This window comes from Erpetoichthys calabaricus, chromosome 8 (genome assembly GCF_900747795.2).
Source record: "Erpetoichthys calabaricus chromosome 8, fErpCal1.3, whole genome shotgun sequence".
NCBI classification, from domain to species: domain Eukaryota; kingdom Metazoa; phylum Chordata; class Cladistia; order Polypteriformes; family Polypteridae; genus Erpetoichthys; species Erpetoichthys calabaricus.
Window position 1 is genome coordinate 15,478,432 of NC_041401.2, and position 17,739 is coordinate 15,496,170.

Genomic DNA, 17,739 nt, shown 5'->3' on the forward strand with positions numbered 1-17,739 from the left:
CTATCTATCTATCTATCTATCTATCTATCTATCTATCTATCTATCTATCTATCTATCTATCTATCTATCTATCTATCTATCTATCTATCTATCTATCTATCTATCTATCTAATTAGTTTTGTTACTTAAAATCTGGAGCATTTGCTCTTTTTCATGATAAATTATGACTTTTATACTTTGTATATATACAGGCTGTTTTACAGTTGAAGACTAATTTAACTTGGTCTGCCTATGAAGTTTGTAGCATTTTTCAATTTTTCTGTCTTTTTTTCTTTCTACATTTCCAAATAACATGCTGTCTTAGAATGATTTTAGTCATATAATTTAAAGAGAAAGTGAAATAAATAATCCTATTTTATAGAATCCCAGCCTTCATTGTGGGCATGCTTCTAATTGCTGGACATAAAAATGAAGAGACACTGGATTCTGCTTTTTTTTATGGAAAACCTCAGGTAGGATAAGACACATTTTTGACATGCTACAAAAAATGACGTACACAACCAAAATTAAAACTTTACAAAGTGGGTGAACAGTACTGCTCCAAAGCATATCAAGTAACCATTAATTTTCAGTGCTTTAGACAAACAATTTTAAAAACCGTCTCGTGTGTGAACTCCGGTGTTTACCTTGAATAACAATCCTTGTAATGCATTGTTTCATTATTTGTTAAATAAAACAAGTTTATTCTAACATGTTCCCTGAATGCGAAATAGGTCATTCCTTTAGTTCAGTATGTTATGGCACATTCTTTAGTATCTGGTTCATCTGGTTAATAATCTCACATTTACTTTGAACAGTTTTTGCATTTTTTTCCTCTTTGAAAATTGATTGTCTTGTTCCAGATTGGAAATTTTTCATAAACTGATGGCTTCGAGCATTGAAATAACATACTTTTATATAGACTTGGCTATTCCACTACACTGTAATTATTTGACAATTTGTTTTTATAATATTTAGGATGACTGTGATGCTGGAATTTTCTTTTTGAGATCTATTTTGGTTTAGGTGTATGAATTGAGAGCCAGAAGTTCTCCTTTAGGTTTTTTCACTATTCAGTGTTTGATGGTATAAACACTCATAACATGGTAATTTTAATTTTGGGGATAGCGTAGTATTTAAAGCTCTTTTCCAATATTTTGTGTAATGTTGGAAAATAAGGTAGGGGGGAATAATAAGGTGTGGTTCAGAGGGTGTTGGTCATAAAGTCTTAACGTGGATGTTCTTCTTTAGCCTGCATATGCTGTTCATGTCCAAGTGTCTGTTGATGGCAATCTAATTTGAAAGTGTGGCTCTAACTCAGCATATCCAAAATTTAGGTGTGAACTATGTCGATGACATATTTGTCATATTGAAAAGTGACCAGCTGAATGAATTCCACAGCCACATTAACTCAATGTTCTCTGAAATCCAGTTAACTATGGAAAGAGAAATGAAGCAACACATTAATTTCCCCGACATCTCCATTGAAAGAGGTAGCGACACCACTTTGATTACGAGTTTATCACATGGAACGTTATGCAGACAAAATATTACATTTTTCTAGCAATCACCCCTTATCACATAAATGGAGTTGCATTAAGACATTGTTCAGAAGGATTTACACCCATTGTAATATAAAGGAAATGAAAAAGAATGAAAGACGCTATCTTTTCCATCTTTTCACATCAAATGGCTATCAAGTAATGCTTACATAGGAGATGCCAGAGACCGACCTCAGCAAACAATTGACTCCAACCTGAACCCCCTTTCCATTTGGCACAGCCTTCTTTATCACCACAGTGCATCAGAAAGTACAGTGCGCATCCTCTCCAGATCTGGCATCAAAATAGTGCATAAACCTACGGTCAATCCTTTTTAATATCAAAAGCAGGAAATTGGAAGCAGAGAGAAGGAACGCAGTATACAGTATACTATGCAGTGCACGCCCTTTTGTATACATGGGTCAAACATCTAAATCACTCGCAACACATATACAGATCATCACAATGTTGTCAGGCGGAAGGACTCGCAATCTTTGATATATGCACATAAAAGTTCAACTGGACACATGTTTAACTGGGACATGGTGCAAGTAAAATGCAAAGCTAATACTACAAGTGACAGAGAGCTGGATGACTTGTGGCTGTCATAAAAAAACACCATCAACAGACACTTGGACATGAACTCGGCATATGCAGGCTTAAAATGAAGAACTTCCACATATTAAATAGGATTTTATGACCAACACCCTATTAATCCACTGTGACAATGCAGGTTCCGCTCCATGCTCCCATCTTGCTTCTGGGAGCTCTGAACCCGACACCTTCGGTAATGTCACCGATAAGCTGGACAGTGAGGCACAACAATGAAGCAAGGGGGTGGTGCAAAAAGTGCTTTTATTTAAAACAACAAAAATCAAAGACAAAGTGTCCAAATAAATAGTGCAGTGCCTCTTAAATCTTCAAATAAATAATCCAATAAAAACAGGTGAAAGGGTGGAGGTTAAAACACGATATAAAAATCCTTTAAAAACAACGAGGTTAAAACAGTCGCTGGAAGCAGTCCTTTAAAAACAGATCCTGGTGCCTTTCTACTGGTGACTCCCCTGCTTCTCCCATCCAGACTATGCACCAGGGGAGCCATCCTACCTGCAGCGCTGACCTTCTTTCTGCCTTCTACTGCTGGTCTGTTTGCCTTTCTGATCCCTTGCTCTGGTAGGCTTCACCAGACCATGACTTGGACTCCCTAGCGACCAGGGCACTCACTGGGGCTTTCACTTCCCAAGTCCCGACTCTCGCTGCCTACTTAGCCTTATGCGGCGAGCCATCCTCCTTCTGGTCACTCCTGCTCCAAACAAACACTCAGCAGGAGCCACCACTACCCGTCAGCCCTCGGGTGCCGGCCAAACACCCCACTCGGGCTCGCCTCTCCCCCGCTGCCTGCAATCAGCGCGAGTCTGCGCTCACTCGCTCTTGCTCTCCTGCACCGGGTTTCTCCTTCTTGCTTCCTGCCTTCTCCCTTAACCTCCATTCACGTTCTTTTTTTCATTCCTTCTCCCTTCTTTTCTTTTTCTCTTTTCCCCTAGCCGCCTCGCACTTATATTATTTATCACGGGGACGTGGATCAGGTGTGGCAATTAGCAGCTCCCAGTATGAATTATGGATGCGGATGACTCCTCACCTGTGCACTTAAGTGAGGACCGCCCGCATCACGAATTCACCCAAGAACCTGCTCCGGCCACACTACCACTCCCCCTCTCTAAGCCGCGAGTGTGGCTATTATTTATTTAAAAAGTGGCCTTTTTGACTTGAGCTGTGGACCCGCTACACCACATCCACCCCTCCCCTTAAACCCACTTACCCCTCTTTTCCTCATTTGCTATATATTGCTTTTGATTCCTGTATGTCTAATCATTTTCCTCTGATGATGACCCCTGGTAGGAGTTGAAAACTTAAGAATCAAAAGCTGTTTTAAGATACGTGACTCCTCTCTTTACGAATTTCTAGCTACAAATAGTTGTATATGTATGTATGTGTGTTTTTTGTGTGTGTATGTGTGTGTGTGTGTGTATGTGTGTGTATATATATATATATATATATATATATATATAATATATAATGTGTGTGGGTGTGTATGTGTGTGTATATATGTATGTATATGTACTGTGTATACATATACATTGCCATACTTGTCAAAGTTTATTCACGAAGCCAGTCCAGGATAAGAAGAATACCTTTATTGACATGTATATGGATCTACTCAGTGACTGACTTACAGATGCTGGTTACACTTCTTACATATACTTGTCAGTTACAGTAGTGCGTGATTAGTTTTACATCTTGTGTCCTTGTTAGTTACTGATAAACAGAACACTTGGAGTCAGGATTCTTCAACACAAGATTATACATTATCAATCTCTTATCAATACTTGTCCTTGAAGAGAAGTAGCAGTGGGGACTGGGTCACAGATCAAGGGGCTTTAATTTAAAATGCTTTCTAAGAGTACTAAAGGCAAAAGGTAACAGTTAACAAGAATAGAAGTCATTCAGTATAATCAATATGTGAAAATCATATTTATTAGTAAAAAATCAACTCTCACAGTATATACTGTGTGTGTATGTATGTATTTTATTTATTTATTTATTTATTTTATTTATATTTATATATATATATATATAGTGATCCCTCGCTATATCGCGCTTCGCCTTTCGCGGCTTCACTCTAGCGCGGATTTTATATGTAAGCATATTTAAATATATATCGCGGATTTTTTGCTGGTTCGCGGATTTCTGAGGACAATGGGTCTTTTAATTTCTGGTACATGCTTCCTCAGTTGGTTTGCCCAGTTGATTTCATACAAGGGACGCTATTGGCAGATGGCTGAGAAGCTACCCAACTTACTTTTCTCTCTCTCTCTCACTTGCGCTGACTTTCTCTGATCCTGACGTAGGGGGTGTGAGCAGAGGGGCTGTTCGCACACCTAGACGATACGGACGCTCGTCTAAAAATGCTGAAAGATTATCTTCACGTTGCTATCTTCTGTGCAGGTGCTTCCTGAAGCGACATGCTGCACGGTGCTTCGCATACTTAAAAGCTCGAAGGGCACGTATTGATTTTTGACTGTTTGTTTTTCTCCGTCTCTCTCTCTCTCTCTCTCTCTCTCTCTCTCTGCTCCTGACGGAGGGGGTGTGAGCTGCCGCCTTCAACAGCTTTGTACCGGCGGTGCTTCGCATACTTAAAAGCCAAACAGCCCTATTGATTTGTTTGCTTTCCTCTGTCTTTCTGACAGTCTGTGCTCCTGATGCGCACTCCTTTGAAGAGGAAGATATGTTTGCATTCTTTTAATTGTGAGACAGAACTGTCATCTCTGTCTTGTCATGGAGCACAGTTTAAACTTTTGAAAAAGAGACAAATGTTTGTTTGCAGTGTTTGAATAACGTTCCTGTCTCTCTACAACCTCCTGTGTTTCTGCGCAAATCTGTGACCCAAGCAAGACAATATAAAAATAACTATATAAACATATGGTTTCTACTTCGCGGATTTTCTTATTTCGAGGGTGGCTCTGGAACGCAACCCCCGCGATGGAGGAGGGATTACTGTATATGTATATATATATAAAGACACCATTTTAGGTGTCTTTTCAGTATATTATCTTTTCTATCTATTTAAAAATTATTTTGGAAGGGATGACATCTCTTTACCCTTTTTGAGTAGAACATTTTTTTTTTTTTGCTTAAAATAAAGTCAAGTAGTGTTTTACTCAGGTTTATAAATTCACTATTCTCTATTATTGATTATTCATTACGTAACAGTTTTCATATAAGAAGTACCCTAAGTTCTTGTCTATAAGCCGCGGCTTATCTAAGGAAAAAAGTTGTGAAAATGAAAAAATAGAATATCGGCTTATACATAAGTCCGGCTTATACAGTAATCCCTCCTCCATCGCGGGGGTTGCGTTCCAGAGCCACCCGCGAAATAAGAAAATCTGCGAAGTAGAAACCATACGTTTATATGGTTATTTTTATATTGTCATGCTTGGGTCACAGATTTGCGCAGAAACACAGGAGGTTGTAGAGAGACAGGAACGTTATTCAAACACTGCAAACAAACATTTGTCTCTTTTTCAAAGGTTTAAACTGTGCTCTATGACAAGACAGAGATGACAGTTCTGTCTCAGAAGTAAAAGAATGCAAACATATCTTCCTCTTCAAAGGAGTGTGTGTCAGGAGCACAGAATGTCACATAGATAGAGAAAACAATCTCTAGCAAACAAATCAATGGTGCTGTTTGGCTTTTAAGTATGCGAAGCACCGCGGCACAAAGCTGTTGAAGGCGGCAGCTCACACCCCCTCCGTCAGGAGCAGGGGGAAAGAGAGAGTTTGTTTTTCAGTCAAAAATCAATACGTGCCCTTCGAGCTTTTAAGTATGCGAAGCACTGTGCAGCATGTCGTTTCAGGAATCTGCTTTACAAAAGATAGCAACGTGAAGGTAATCTTTCAGCATTTTTAGACGTGTGTCCGTATCGTCTAGGTGTGCGAACAGCCCCCCTGCTCACACCCCCTACGTCAGGATCAGAGAAAGTCAGCGCAAGAGAGAGAGAGAGAGAAAGTAAGCTGGGTAGCTTCTCAGCCATCTGCCAATAGCGTCCCTTGTATGAAATCAACTGGGCAAACCAACTGAGGAAGCATGTACCAGAAATTAAAAGACCCATTGTCCGCAGAAATCCACGAACCAGCAAAAAATCCGCGATATATATTTAAATATGCTTACATATCAAATCACAATTTAAATGACCGCTATGCGCGCGTGTTGACTCGGCGACGCCCAGAGCAGAAAGAACGCGCTCCGACCGCTCCAACCGCGCCATGCGGGGAGTGAGAGAGACGCCAATATCTCACACTCTCTCCCCCCCTTAAAGAAATTAAATGGGTGCGAGTGAGACCACTGACCTCCCTCCCTTCTATTAGTTATAGGTTATAGTACGTTCGGCTTATCCATGAGTCCGGCTTATCTATGATACGATTTTATTTTAAAAATTCGTATGATTTTTGGTCTCCGGCTTATACATGAGTCCGGCTTATAGACAAGAACCTAGGGTATATATCTCTTGAAAGAGATAAAACAATTGTTTCATCCGTTTCTGAATTAATTTTTGCTTTTGCTGGGATGGTATTTTCCTGTAACATCTTTGGAGTATTTTAATTAATTTTGTTTTGTATTGTTCCAAAATCCTCTGCATGCCAGGCTTTTTCTGTCAGTTCTGTAATCTTTTCAGATTTTCATACACTGGGTAGGCATGGTGGCATACTGGTTAAGACTTTGGAATAAGGTATCAACCAAAAAATAACAGTAATAATAATAATAATGCACTATAGATCTCAGACCTAGTCTAGAGACAGTATCTTTGGCCTTACAAACTCTATGCACACTTCCTTCCTTTTGGCCTATTTCTATCACAAATTGTCACTTTTTCAGTTCCACTTTGAAGTTCTGCTTCTTTCTCTTGCACTTCTTTCTGATTTTTTTAACACTTTCTTCCTCTTTATCATGTTTACTGTATTCTTTCTTTCACATTTTGCTTTATTTACATTTCTAATTTTAACTTTGATTTTGTTTACCTCTTGCACCTATAGAACCTATTTATCTGCTGTTGTCTGATTCTTGTCTGTTGCTAAACTGTTGCATTAGTTGACTGAATATCAGTGGGCCTGTCACTCTACAGCGTTCTACGGCACACATCTTTACTTCCAGTGAGCCTTGATTGGCTTCTTTCCCCATATTGTCCATACAACTAGAAAACTTGTCATTAAACAAGATGCCAAGGAGCACTACATTATAAACGTTATTTTTAGGCTTCTGGGAAAGTGTTGAGGGTTTATTTCTAGGTTTTTACATATTATATTATTTTATACAATATATGTATTTACACAAATAGCAATTTTTATTACTGTTTTGCATCTGTTCGATTAATCCAGTTTCTGCAATTGGGTACTTTATATTTAGGAGTTGTTTTTAATGACACAAGCACTGGATTCCTGGAAATCACATGGTTTAGTAAAATAAGGTCACATGTTATTCTTTCTTTTCTGTTTATAATATGTATTAGTTATACTTCCTGAGAACCAATAATGTGTTGAAGAATAGACATTGATAAGATAAAAAGTAACATTATTCTCTACATATACTGTAAACTGGTGTGAATACCTACCTTTTATTAGAGGATCTACGTGGTAACGTGTGTAATAAATAATAAATAATAATAATAATACATTTTATTTATGTGGCACCTTTCCCATGCTCAAGGCACTTCACAGAGTTTAAGATAGAATGGCAGGGTATACAGTATATAGCATTGTACAAACCAGATAAATAAATAAAGAAGATTAAGACAGTAAATTCAGAGAAAAATCCTAACAGACAACATAATTGATGGTCTCGCACACACACACAGGTTACATGAGCAACTTGACATAGAGGTAAACTGAGAGAAGGGTAATAAAGTCAAGTAGAGCTATAAGCCTTCCTGAACAGATGAGTTTTGAGTTGTTTTTTTTTTTTTTAAAGAATTCATGGAGTCAGCTGACCTGATTAATTTCGGTAGGTCATTCCAGAGTCTGGGCGCTATACAGCTGAACTTCCTGTCACCCATGGAGTGTAGATTAGTGTGGGAAATAAATAAATGGTCATCAGGCCAGTTGATTCCAGTTTTTTTAGCATTAAAAACCTTTATCTAAATGTTTAACAATGATTCCTGCCTCCAGTGGTGTACAGGCTCAGATGGGCAGTTTTTTTTATTGCAGAGTCAGTAACAGAACAATAAGGTTAATGAAAATCACCATTTAATGTATACAAAAAATAAAATCACCATTTAATGTATACAAAAAATTTAAAGAGCATGATCACATTTTTCTTTCACCCTCTGTAGATTATGAGTACAGCAGTTGTTCTTTTATGCAGTATAGTTGTGGCTGGCGTATCTCTAATGTTCCTGAGTCGCAGCTACCAGGATTCAAATTACCAAGTGCTTGATCAAACGTCTTTACCTGGAACAAGTGAAGACCTAAGACCCCTGGACAATCAAGAATCTCCTCAACTCAGGGGAACTATGTTATCACCACAGCTTGAAGCAAGCATTCAGGAAGGTATGAATTATCTTTTGATGATTACACGACTTTGAGAACAAATCAGGAGTTTACCAGACATTATTAAGACATAATAATGACATTTAAGAGAAGACGGTGTTACCACAGCACAAAGTACTCCAGGTGAGCCCTTGTGAATGCATTATAAAGCCACACATATAAAAAGCTCTGCTTGTATTAAAACACGTTATGATATCATTGTATTTTCTAAATGGAGCATCTTGAACTATATCCATGGGGGGCCATGCTTGTTGTAGATGACCAATTTCTTAAATGAAAAAGTGTGATTTGTTTTTTCTCTCTTTCACTTTATAAAAAAAAAAAACAAAAAAAACTGATGTTTCCAAATTACTCATATTTCACATTTTGTGTTCCAACTTTCTAAGGAGTTTGTTTTTTCTTGTTCCACCCCCACCCCCAAGGCTTTTACTTAACAGATCTGAACCATCCTTATTTTACAGCCTCCTGCTTTTCAGAGTTTACTGTCCATTAGCATACATTAGTGTAAATAATGAACTCCTTGTTGACACTCACACTGACTCTGGTAATTGAAATTGCTTACATTAAAGAAATAGAATACCAGTGAATGTTTCTCTACAGTATTTGTATTCATTGGTTTCACTTGTTACAGCATGTATCTGCCTTGTTAAGTTTAACACCAGAAATTATTTCTGTTTACACCTTCAGTGCAGACCCACAAAGACAAAACATCTGCAATAATTGTAGTCCTTCATTGACAGAGTTGCATAGCTGTATTGAATAGGACCATTAAAGTCTAGTATTAATTTTTAATCAAAAACCTAAAGGGCAGTAAATTCTGAACTATCAGGTCATGTGGAAATTGCTGAAATACAGTGGAATACATCTGATCAGTCAAGCCAAGTTGAAGGAAAAAAACCCTGTGTTGGGTTTGAATATATGAACAACAGTTTCATGATTTTTAAAAATCCTTGTGTGCAAATAATAATAAAGTTCCATATCATTTAAAAAGTAAACACATTTTCTCTGTTCTCTTCTTATAGACAGTTGCCCCTGTGGATTGTCAAATGGTAAAATGTGCTGTTCTTCTGCACCTGTGCCTGATATGATTGCCTGTGGTAGCAGACGTGATGCTCCAAATGGTCAAGCAGGTATGATTTCAAGTTGAACTAAATTAAGTGAGATATCATACCTACTGGTTTTCCTTTTTTTCAGTTGTCAGAGATTAGAAATTAAGTTTTCTAATGATTTAAAGAGTAAGCATTTACATTGACATAGCATGTTGAATAGCATGGAATAGGATGTTAGTGGAAGAGTATAGTTACAGACAAAAAAATCCAGAAATGACTACATTGCAAATTTAAGTTTTAAAAAGTAATTTCTGAGAAAAGAGTTGGTTGTGTTGATATATACAGGTGCATCACTGCATTATGCTACATACGTTTTAGGTCTTTTTAGCATGTAACAGTGTCAGAAACAGTATATACATGCATACAGTACATATATTCTTAAGCCTGCTTAATCCACTTCAGAGTTATGGGGTTACTGGAGTCTATCCTAGTAGAATTTGGTGTAAGGTAAGAAACACCTTGGATCGGGCAACAATCCATCTTGGGGCCCACATACTTGCACACCTGAACATGCCGTTACCAGGGCCAATGCTGAAGAAACTCTCAGTACACAGAGGAAAGCCCAGGCAAACGTGGAGACAGTGCACACACAGACAATGACCGGGCTTGGGTTATGGTTGGGACCAGCGTTTGGGTGTAACACGTTTAAAAGTAATGTGTTACGTAGTCAGATTATACTTTTTTAAAGTAATGCAGTACTTATTTTATTGAAAAAAAATTCCCACATTACTTAAAAAAAAAAAAATGAGTTACCAATGAAGGTTCTTCCCAACACTCCAAAAAAAATTACGTTGTGGTCACGTGTGAAGGAAGAGATTAAGCACATGTGTAGCATGCAATCAAATGAAAAGGACTGAACAGAAGTTACAGGTGTACATTTAATCCTGCATGTGGTGAGAGATGTATTTAATCTGTTCCATTTAGGGTCACATGGAGCCAGTGATTATCATAGCACCCACGAGGTCTAAGGCAAGATGTTTGCATGGCAGAAGTATATACATGCATACAGTACATATATTCTTAAGCCTGCTTAATCCACTTCAGAGTTATGGGGTTACTGGAGTCTATCCTAGTAGAATTGGGTGTAAGGTAAGAAACACCTTGGATCGGGCAACAATCCATCTTGGGGCCCACATACTTGCACACCTGAACATGCCGTTACCAGGGCCAATGCTGAAGAAACTCTTAGTACACAGAGGAAAGCCCAGGCAAACGTGGAGACAGTGCACACACAGACAATGACCGGGTTTGGGTTATGGTTGGGACCAGCATTGGGGTGTAACACGTTTAAAGGTAATGTGTTACATAGTCAGATTACTTTTTTAAAATAATGCAGTACTTATTTTATTGAAAAAAAATGCCCACATTACTTTAAAAAAAATGAGTTACCAATGAAGGTTCTTCCCAACACTCCAAAAAAAATTACGTTGTGGACATGTGTGAAGGAAGAGATTAATTAAGCACATGTGTAGCATGCAATCAAATGAAAAGGACTGAACAGAAGTTACAGGTGTACATTTAATCCTGCATGTGGTGAGAGATGTATTTAATCTGTTCCGTTTAGGGTCACATGGAGCCAGTGATTATCATAGCACCCACGAGGTCTAAGGCAAGATGTTTGCATGGCAGAAGATCAAATGCTCAGCCAATCAGAAAAGATTGTGCTGTGTGCTTTCCAGTAGCAGAGGCCTATAAATAAAATGGCAGTTTAGTTTTCATTCAGCTGTTTGATATAAATATGTTGAAACTGCATGATCCTGTGGCACAGTGGCTAGTGATCATACAGAGAATCTTTAGGGGCTCGCTTCGAGGATGGTAAAAATTAATGGATGTTACTTACTTCACAGCAAACAAAGAACTATTTATAAAACACAATTTTACCACGTTTTTGGTCAGTTTCATGAAGGTTCATATATGGGTTTAGGATTTAGCAAGAAATGCTAGCCAGTGAAATGTGTAGTGTTTCATACAAAAGAAGAAAAAGTAACAGAAAAGTAATACAGTTTGTAATGCATTACATTTTATAATAAATAACTATGTAACATTTTTAGTGACTTTTTGCAGTTAATGATTGTTGAGTTTTTATTCACATTTTATGAATATTTTGTTCATTTATGTGTAATTCTATATATTATGTGAATCTTTGTTTAGATGTTGGTTGAACATCACTTATTTAAAGGTTGCGTAATCGTGAGATTACTGTATTTAAACAAGTATATATTTCAAGATTTAATAGTGATGTTTCTTAAGATTTAGTAAAGTATATGTATTTCTTCCTGTTTGATGTATCACTTTAGCAAAACCATAGTCCCTGCACAGTCCCTGCTCTTCACCATCTTTTGCTACTACCTATCTTGACTGTCTTTTTTTGATGAACAGGTCAATGTGCGAGAAACTGTGAATCACAGAGCTGTTTGCTGGTATTAGAAGAGCAGAAACTGCATAACACTGATAGACAGCTGGCCAGACATGTTCTCCTTTGTCTTTTACTCATTGTTGGACTTTTTGCAGTAAGTGAGAAATTTCTGAAATATAATCAAATGTTTTACAGTAAATATATTTACTTTTCATGACATATCCCTGAAGAGTTACTTTTATGTCCATTTTACAACCAGACACAGTCCTGGAAAGCAAAAATTATAAGAATTAGAGATGTTAGGCAACACAGAAGCATGTCATCGGACTGTGGTCGTCCATCCATCAGCCCTCATATGTTGTTTCATGTTCAGTGCTGGTAATACTTCGTGTTTAAGAAAAAAGAAAAAAAAACCTCACGGTTATGTCCTGATCCACTAATTGGTACAACCAAGAGACACACACTCATCAGTATTTGTAACTAGTATTTCACTTCTGCTGCAGACTGGAGGAACTAAAGTGTATGCTTAAGGATTAATGATTACACTTCACACAATTAGATCATTAAACTCTAGACAGGAGTTACTTTCAAAAAGTGCCAAACTTCTTGTTTGTTTAAATTTTTTTTTTACTAATAGATAGATAGATAGATACTTTATTAATCCCAATGGGAAATTCACAAACAAAATGTAAAATGTAAACACACAAACAAGTTTGTATCAAAACAGTTGAAGACGAGGGCATTTTTGAGTCGAAATCTAGAGCCAAACTGAATTAAAACATTGTAGTAGGGACTAAACACCTGTAAGTGCCAATGATTTAAAGTAATTGTACTTTCAAGAGTGGGCCACAATTTTACACATACTGCGTAATTATATTATGTGAATTTCCCCCTGGGATTAATAAAGTATCTATCTATCTATCTATCTATCTATCTATCTATCTATCTATCTATCTATCTATCTATCTATCTATCTATCTATCTATCTATCTATCTATCTATCTATCTATCTATCTATCTATCTATCTATCTATCTATCTATCTATCTAATAGAGAGACAGACAGGCAGAGAAGTCACTAGATATATAAATAAACAGGGAAGCCACGTGTACTGAAAGAAAAAAAGAACAACATGTGCGTTGTCCCTGCTGCACTGAATAAGCTCAGGCGCTCTAACATCACCCCTCCCCCGATCTTACTTAGAGAGTCTGATGTCCGTTTGAGGTTTAAAAGAAAAGAAAAAAAAAGCAACACTTCATCCCCAGCGGGGAATCGAACTCAGGTCTGTGAGGCAAGGAAAAGCTGCTCTGCGCTAAGAGGCAAACCTTAGCGCGCTACGCCACAGAAGCTGTTGAAGCATTCTTGAAGCTTTTGTGAAAGTGTTTATTTGATCTTTGGAACTCGGGCTTTATATATTCTATAGTTTATGCCTACTACATTTTGTAACATTTATTATTAAAATATGAAAAAGTTTCTGTTTTAACAATGTGTTTACACAGATTACTTTAGAAACGGAACACGCATTTCATGCGTGTCTTCCAAATAACGATCTATCATTTCCACTGTAAAACTGCACTTCACTCCCAGGTAAACAATCAAGGCGTGAGCTGGGAAAAGTTCGCTCACGTTCTAAGTCGGTGGGGGGATGGAATAGCCGGCTGCTGGCAGCTTGTCTTTTATCAGCACATTTAGAGGACAAAGGATGCTGGCGGAGAGGTGTGAACAGATTTAAGAAGCGATTTAAGGTGGGCCGGATATACAAGTTTTTTCGTAAGCTCTGGTAATTCTAGTGTTAAAGGATGAAACAGGGCCTTGAAATACCAGCTGTGGACTACTGCAGACTGTACCTCTGCCATGTGCAAAAACCCTGATTCACAAAAGAGTGGGTACAATATTGGTTATTATCTGAAGTTTAGCAAAAGGTGGTATTCGAAACATAAATAAAAAGATGGTCTTACTAGCCTATTTGGAGCCCATTTTGTCTAAAATAAATTATGTACTCAACAATAGGAATGTCATATCTGTTAGGTTTGGTGTTTGTAGTAATGTCATGGTTTAGAAATGATTTGCTTCTTGAAATCCTAAAGGATTTTTCTTCTTTCAAATAAATACGAATTCTAATTTGTATCATGGACATTTGTATCTGAGGGCCTTACGGCAAGAAGATAAACATATAGCCAAGTTTACAACTGATTTGCTCAAGATGAAGGAACAGAGTGTTTTTGAGGGGAGAAAAAATATCTTAGTATCAAAATTTGGCTGCATTTGGTCATATGTATGCAATATAAGGTTTTTACCTTATAGAAAACGCGGATACACCTCTTCATTGGGAAGAAACACTACTTTTCCCTGATGGCAACACGAATTAGACGATCTAAAAGTCTCTGACTTAAGTTTAAATCGAAACAATATATTAGATCTCTTTTCGCTGTTCCATTATTTCACCAAGTAATAATTTGTTTGTTTGTGCTAATGCGATCTTTACTATCATTTTTTTGAGACTTTCGAATTTTAGTACTTTCCTTATCTCTAACCTGCTGTCCATGTGTATCGTGCCAATGTTTTTTAACCTCTTTACGATGTTCTACTTTGTCATCTACTTTTTGTCTTTTATTTCCGGCCCCAGGCATGGTTAAATCTCTTGGAACAAAGTGTCGTCTCGCAGGACTTGAAAGTATCTCTCTGAAAAAGTCACAGCTCATCCCAGGATTTTTTTATATAATAGAGAGATGTCAAATTCTGCCATTTGTCTTTCAGGGAAATGTAGCCATAATACCCTAATGTCAGTTTACTGAAAATGTGTCTGCGCCATGCCTGTTTTATTAACCTGTCACTTGGTTTGCCAGCCTTTGTGCATCCGGTATAATGCACAGGAAAATTTAGTCTGTACAAGAACTAGGTTGAGGGAAGCACATTGGATTTGAATGAGCAGTGCCATCTGATTTATAAGGAACAATTTCATTAATGTAATTAATTGATCCAAAAGATGGCATCTCAGTTTTACACACTCCTATGCCATTGAAATTGCTCTGGAACATTGTAACACAATAATCCAAACTAAATATTTAATATACAATTTTAAATGACATTATATTATTAATAGTCACAAAAGCTAGTATTATAGTTGCACTGGATTAATTTATGTATCATACTTTTTCCCCTTTAGAATCTCTCTAGTTGTTTGTGGTGGCTGTTTAATCAGGAACCGGGACAACTTTATGTAGAGCTGCAGTTCTTCTGTGCCATTTTTAATTATGGCCAGGTATTTGCATCGTTTTGATGAAATTTTACCCAGTACGATTTTTATGTTTTGTGGTGTATTAATGTTTATTAGCTAATCAATTGTCCATTATTATCTACCTTGTAGGGCTTTATTACGTTTGGCATTTTTGGATTGGATAAGCATCTGATAATTGTGCCATTCAAAAAAAGGTCAGTGCTGAAATCCTTCCTTTTCATGGCAGTTTGTTTTTGGGTAAACTGGATGAGTAACCGTATACTTGGATGGTTATTTGTTCTTCTAGATTAATTTGTCATAAAAGTTCATGTCTCACCAGAGGTATTTAAAGGCACTGAAATCACATTTGTATAGTAATGAATATTCAACATGCATTGACCATTTAACTTGGTGTATGTTGTGAAAGTGGCAGGCTGTTTCTTGGCTAGGTGAGGACTAATTCATGTTGGTGGTGATTTAAATACTCACCTGAACTGTTTCAGTTTGTGTTCTTTCTTTTTCATATGTTTTTTAGAGTGTTGCTTATATATTTTACAGTTATAGTGCAACATATATACAGGGGTGGGCAAAAGTAGGTTTACAGTTATGAGTACATGAGGCAGGCATGTTTGGGCAATGAGATTGTACCTGAGTGCACTGTGCCACTCTGACATTCTTTTGAGTCAGTAAAGTTAATAAAGCTATTGAGTTAATAAAGCTATTGCAATAATCATAACTTGCATGTCTTTTTTTCCATACAAACAAATGTAAGCCTAATTTTGCCCACCACTGTATATTAATAAAATTTAATTCCATGCTGATTTTTTTTTTTCATTTCCTTGTTTAGTCCTTTTTTAATTTTTCCATATTAATTAAATGGAAACAAAAGTTTTATACCACAAAATTGGAAGCATTCATTGTTGGATTTTTTTTCTGCACTTATTTTAAAAGTGTGGTGCCATTTTTGTGAACACTCTCCACGCTTTTTGTCATTGTAAGGATTGCAGGCCTGTTTATGGGTAAAGAAAAGGTGGATGAGAACGAGTCTGCAGTGTCGGAGGAAATTAGGATGACCTGCAGACAGTTTGTCAGGTATCATAAAGACCAGTGTGTCCGGGATATCGTACAGCAGAGAAGGTACGTATGTGACTTTAGCTTTTTTTGCAGGCATTTTGCTTTTCATTGTGCAGTTCATTCCAGGAAAGCAACACTCCACTTAAACAACTGACCCAGTCAATCAGTCAAAGAACCCACCAGGGTTCGTATTATGAGATGATCAATTTCCTTTGTGGACTCGATTTCACATTCGTGAACATAATGGATTTGTAATAAATGATTGCTACAGTATTAAATGTTTTTCAGTGGCCAAATTATTAGGTGTAATAGCTTGCAAATGCAAACTGATTGCTCCTACACAGTCAAGAGGTTTAGTTTTTACATTTCAATTGGCAAGATGTGTGATTTGAGGGACGTTAGCCATGGCATTTTCACACAATACAGTCTCTAGACTTTAGAGAAAATGGAGTCATAAGAAAAAATGTCAAGTGAGCAGTAGTGTTGTTAATGACAAGTCAGAAGAGAGTGGACAGGCCATTTGAAGCAAACAGAAAAGCCCACAAACCCGCAAATAGCTGCTGTTTACAGCAGTGTTGTGCAGAATGGCATCTCTGAATGTACAATGTGTTGGATCATGGAGCATGCTGGCTATACAAGGCAGGAAATCATACCAGAGTTCACCCTTGTCACCTAAGAACAGAAAGATATGGCACATAATCACCAAAACTGAATGATTAAAGATCTCATCTGACAAATGTAATGTTTCAGACTGTAGGGTCAGAATATGGCATATATGCCATGAATGTATGGATCCATCCTGGTTTGTGTCAGCTATACGGACTGGTGTTGGGAGTTGCAACAGTGTGAGGAATGTTTTCTTGGCACACTAACCCAAATCTAATTAACACACTAATCTACAGGTTGAGCATCCCTAATCTGAAATGCCTGGAGCCAGCCATTCTTGCATATTATTATCCCCTACCTGATTGCATCCCCAGGGAGTTCAGTGAGTGTCCAGGGAATATTTTGAATGATTCAGAGAGTTTTAAGGGAATATATACTTTCTCCTGATTGGATTAAAGTCACTTCCCATTACAACAAACAGTGATTTCTAATAGGCAAGTTATTCTGTCTGTCCTAGTTTTCATTCCTTGAATTACACTGGTCTACAAAAAAATATTTTTGTTTGCTACTGGGAACTTCAGAGCAGCTCTTTATTAAGTTTTTACATTGATTCCATATATGAAATCAGAATAAAGCTAGCACGTCAGGTTTTTGAAAACACGTCATTGACATTTTGACACTTTTGAATATCAATATAATATATCAACACGATATCTGGAGATTGGACTCTGTCCCACCAAAATTGTTTTGACGTGT

The 17,739-nt window shown here is 37.3% G+C and overlaps 1 protein-coding gene across 6 annotated transcripts in view; it reads left to right on the forward strand.

The window, feature by feature from the left end:
• The window catches only part of gpr155a (G protein-coupled receptor 155a), a 65,184-nt gene that overhangs the window by 38,446 nt on the left and 8,999 nt on the right, over positions 1–17,739 (forward strand). For all 6 annotated transcript variants that reach the window (XM_051930615.1, XM_028806261.2, XM_051930618.1 and 3 more), the window contains exons 9-15: positions 362–452; positions 8,405–8,621; positions 9,644–9,751; positions 12,110–12,240; positions 15,253–15,348; positions 15,454–15,518; positions 16,303–16,440. In XM_051930615.1, the coding sequence (XP_051786575.1) occupies positions 362–452; positions 8,405–8,621; positions 9,644–9,751; positions 12,110–12,240; positions 15,253–15,348; positions 15,454–15,518; positions 16,303–16,440 (846 nt within the window). The remainder of the gene's footprint in view (positions 1–361; positions 453–8,404; positions 8,622–9,643; positions 9,752–12,109; positions 12,241–15,252; positions 15,349–15,453; positions 15,519–16,302; positions 16,441–17,739) is intronic.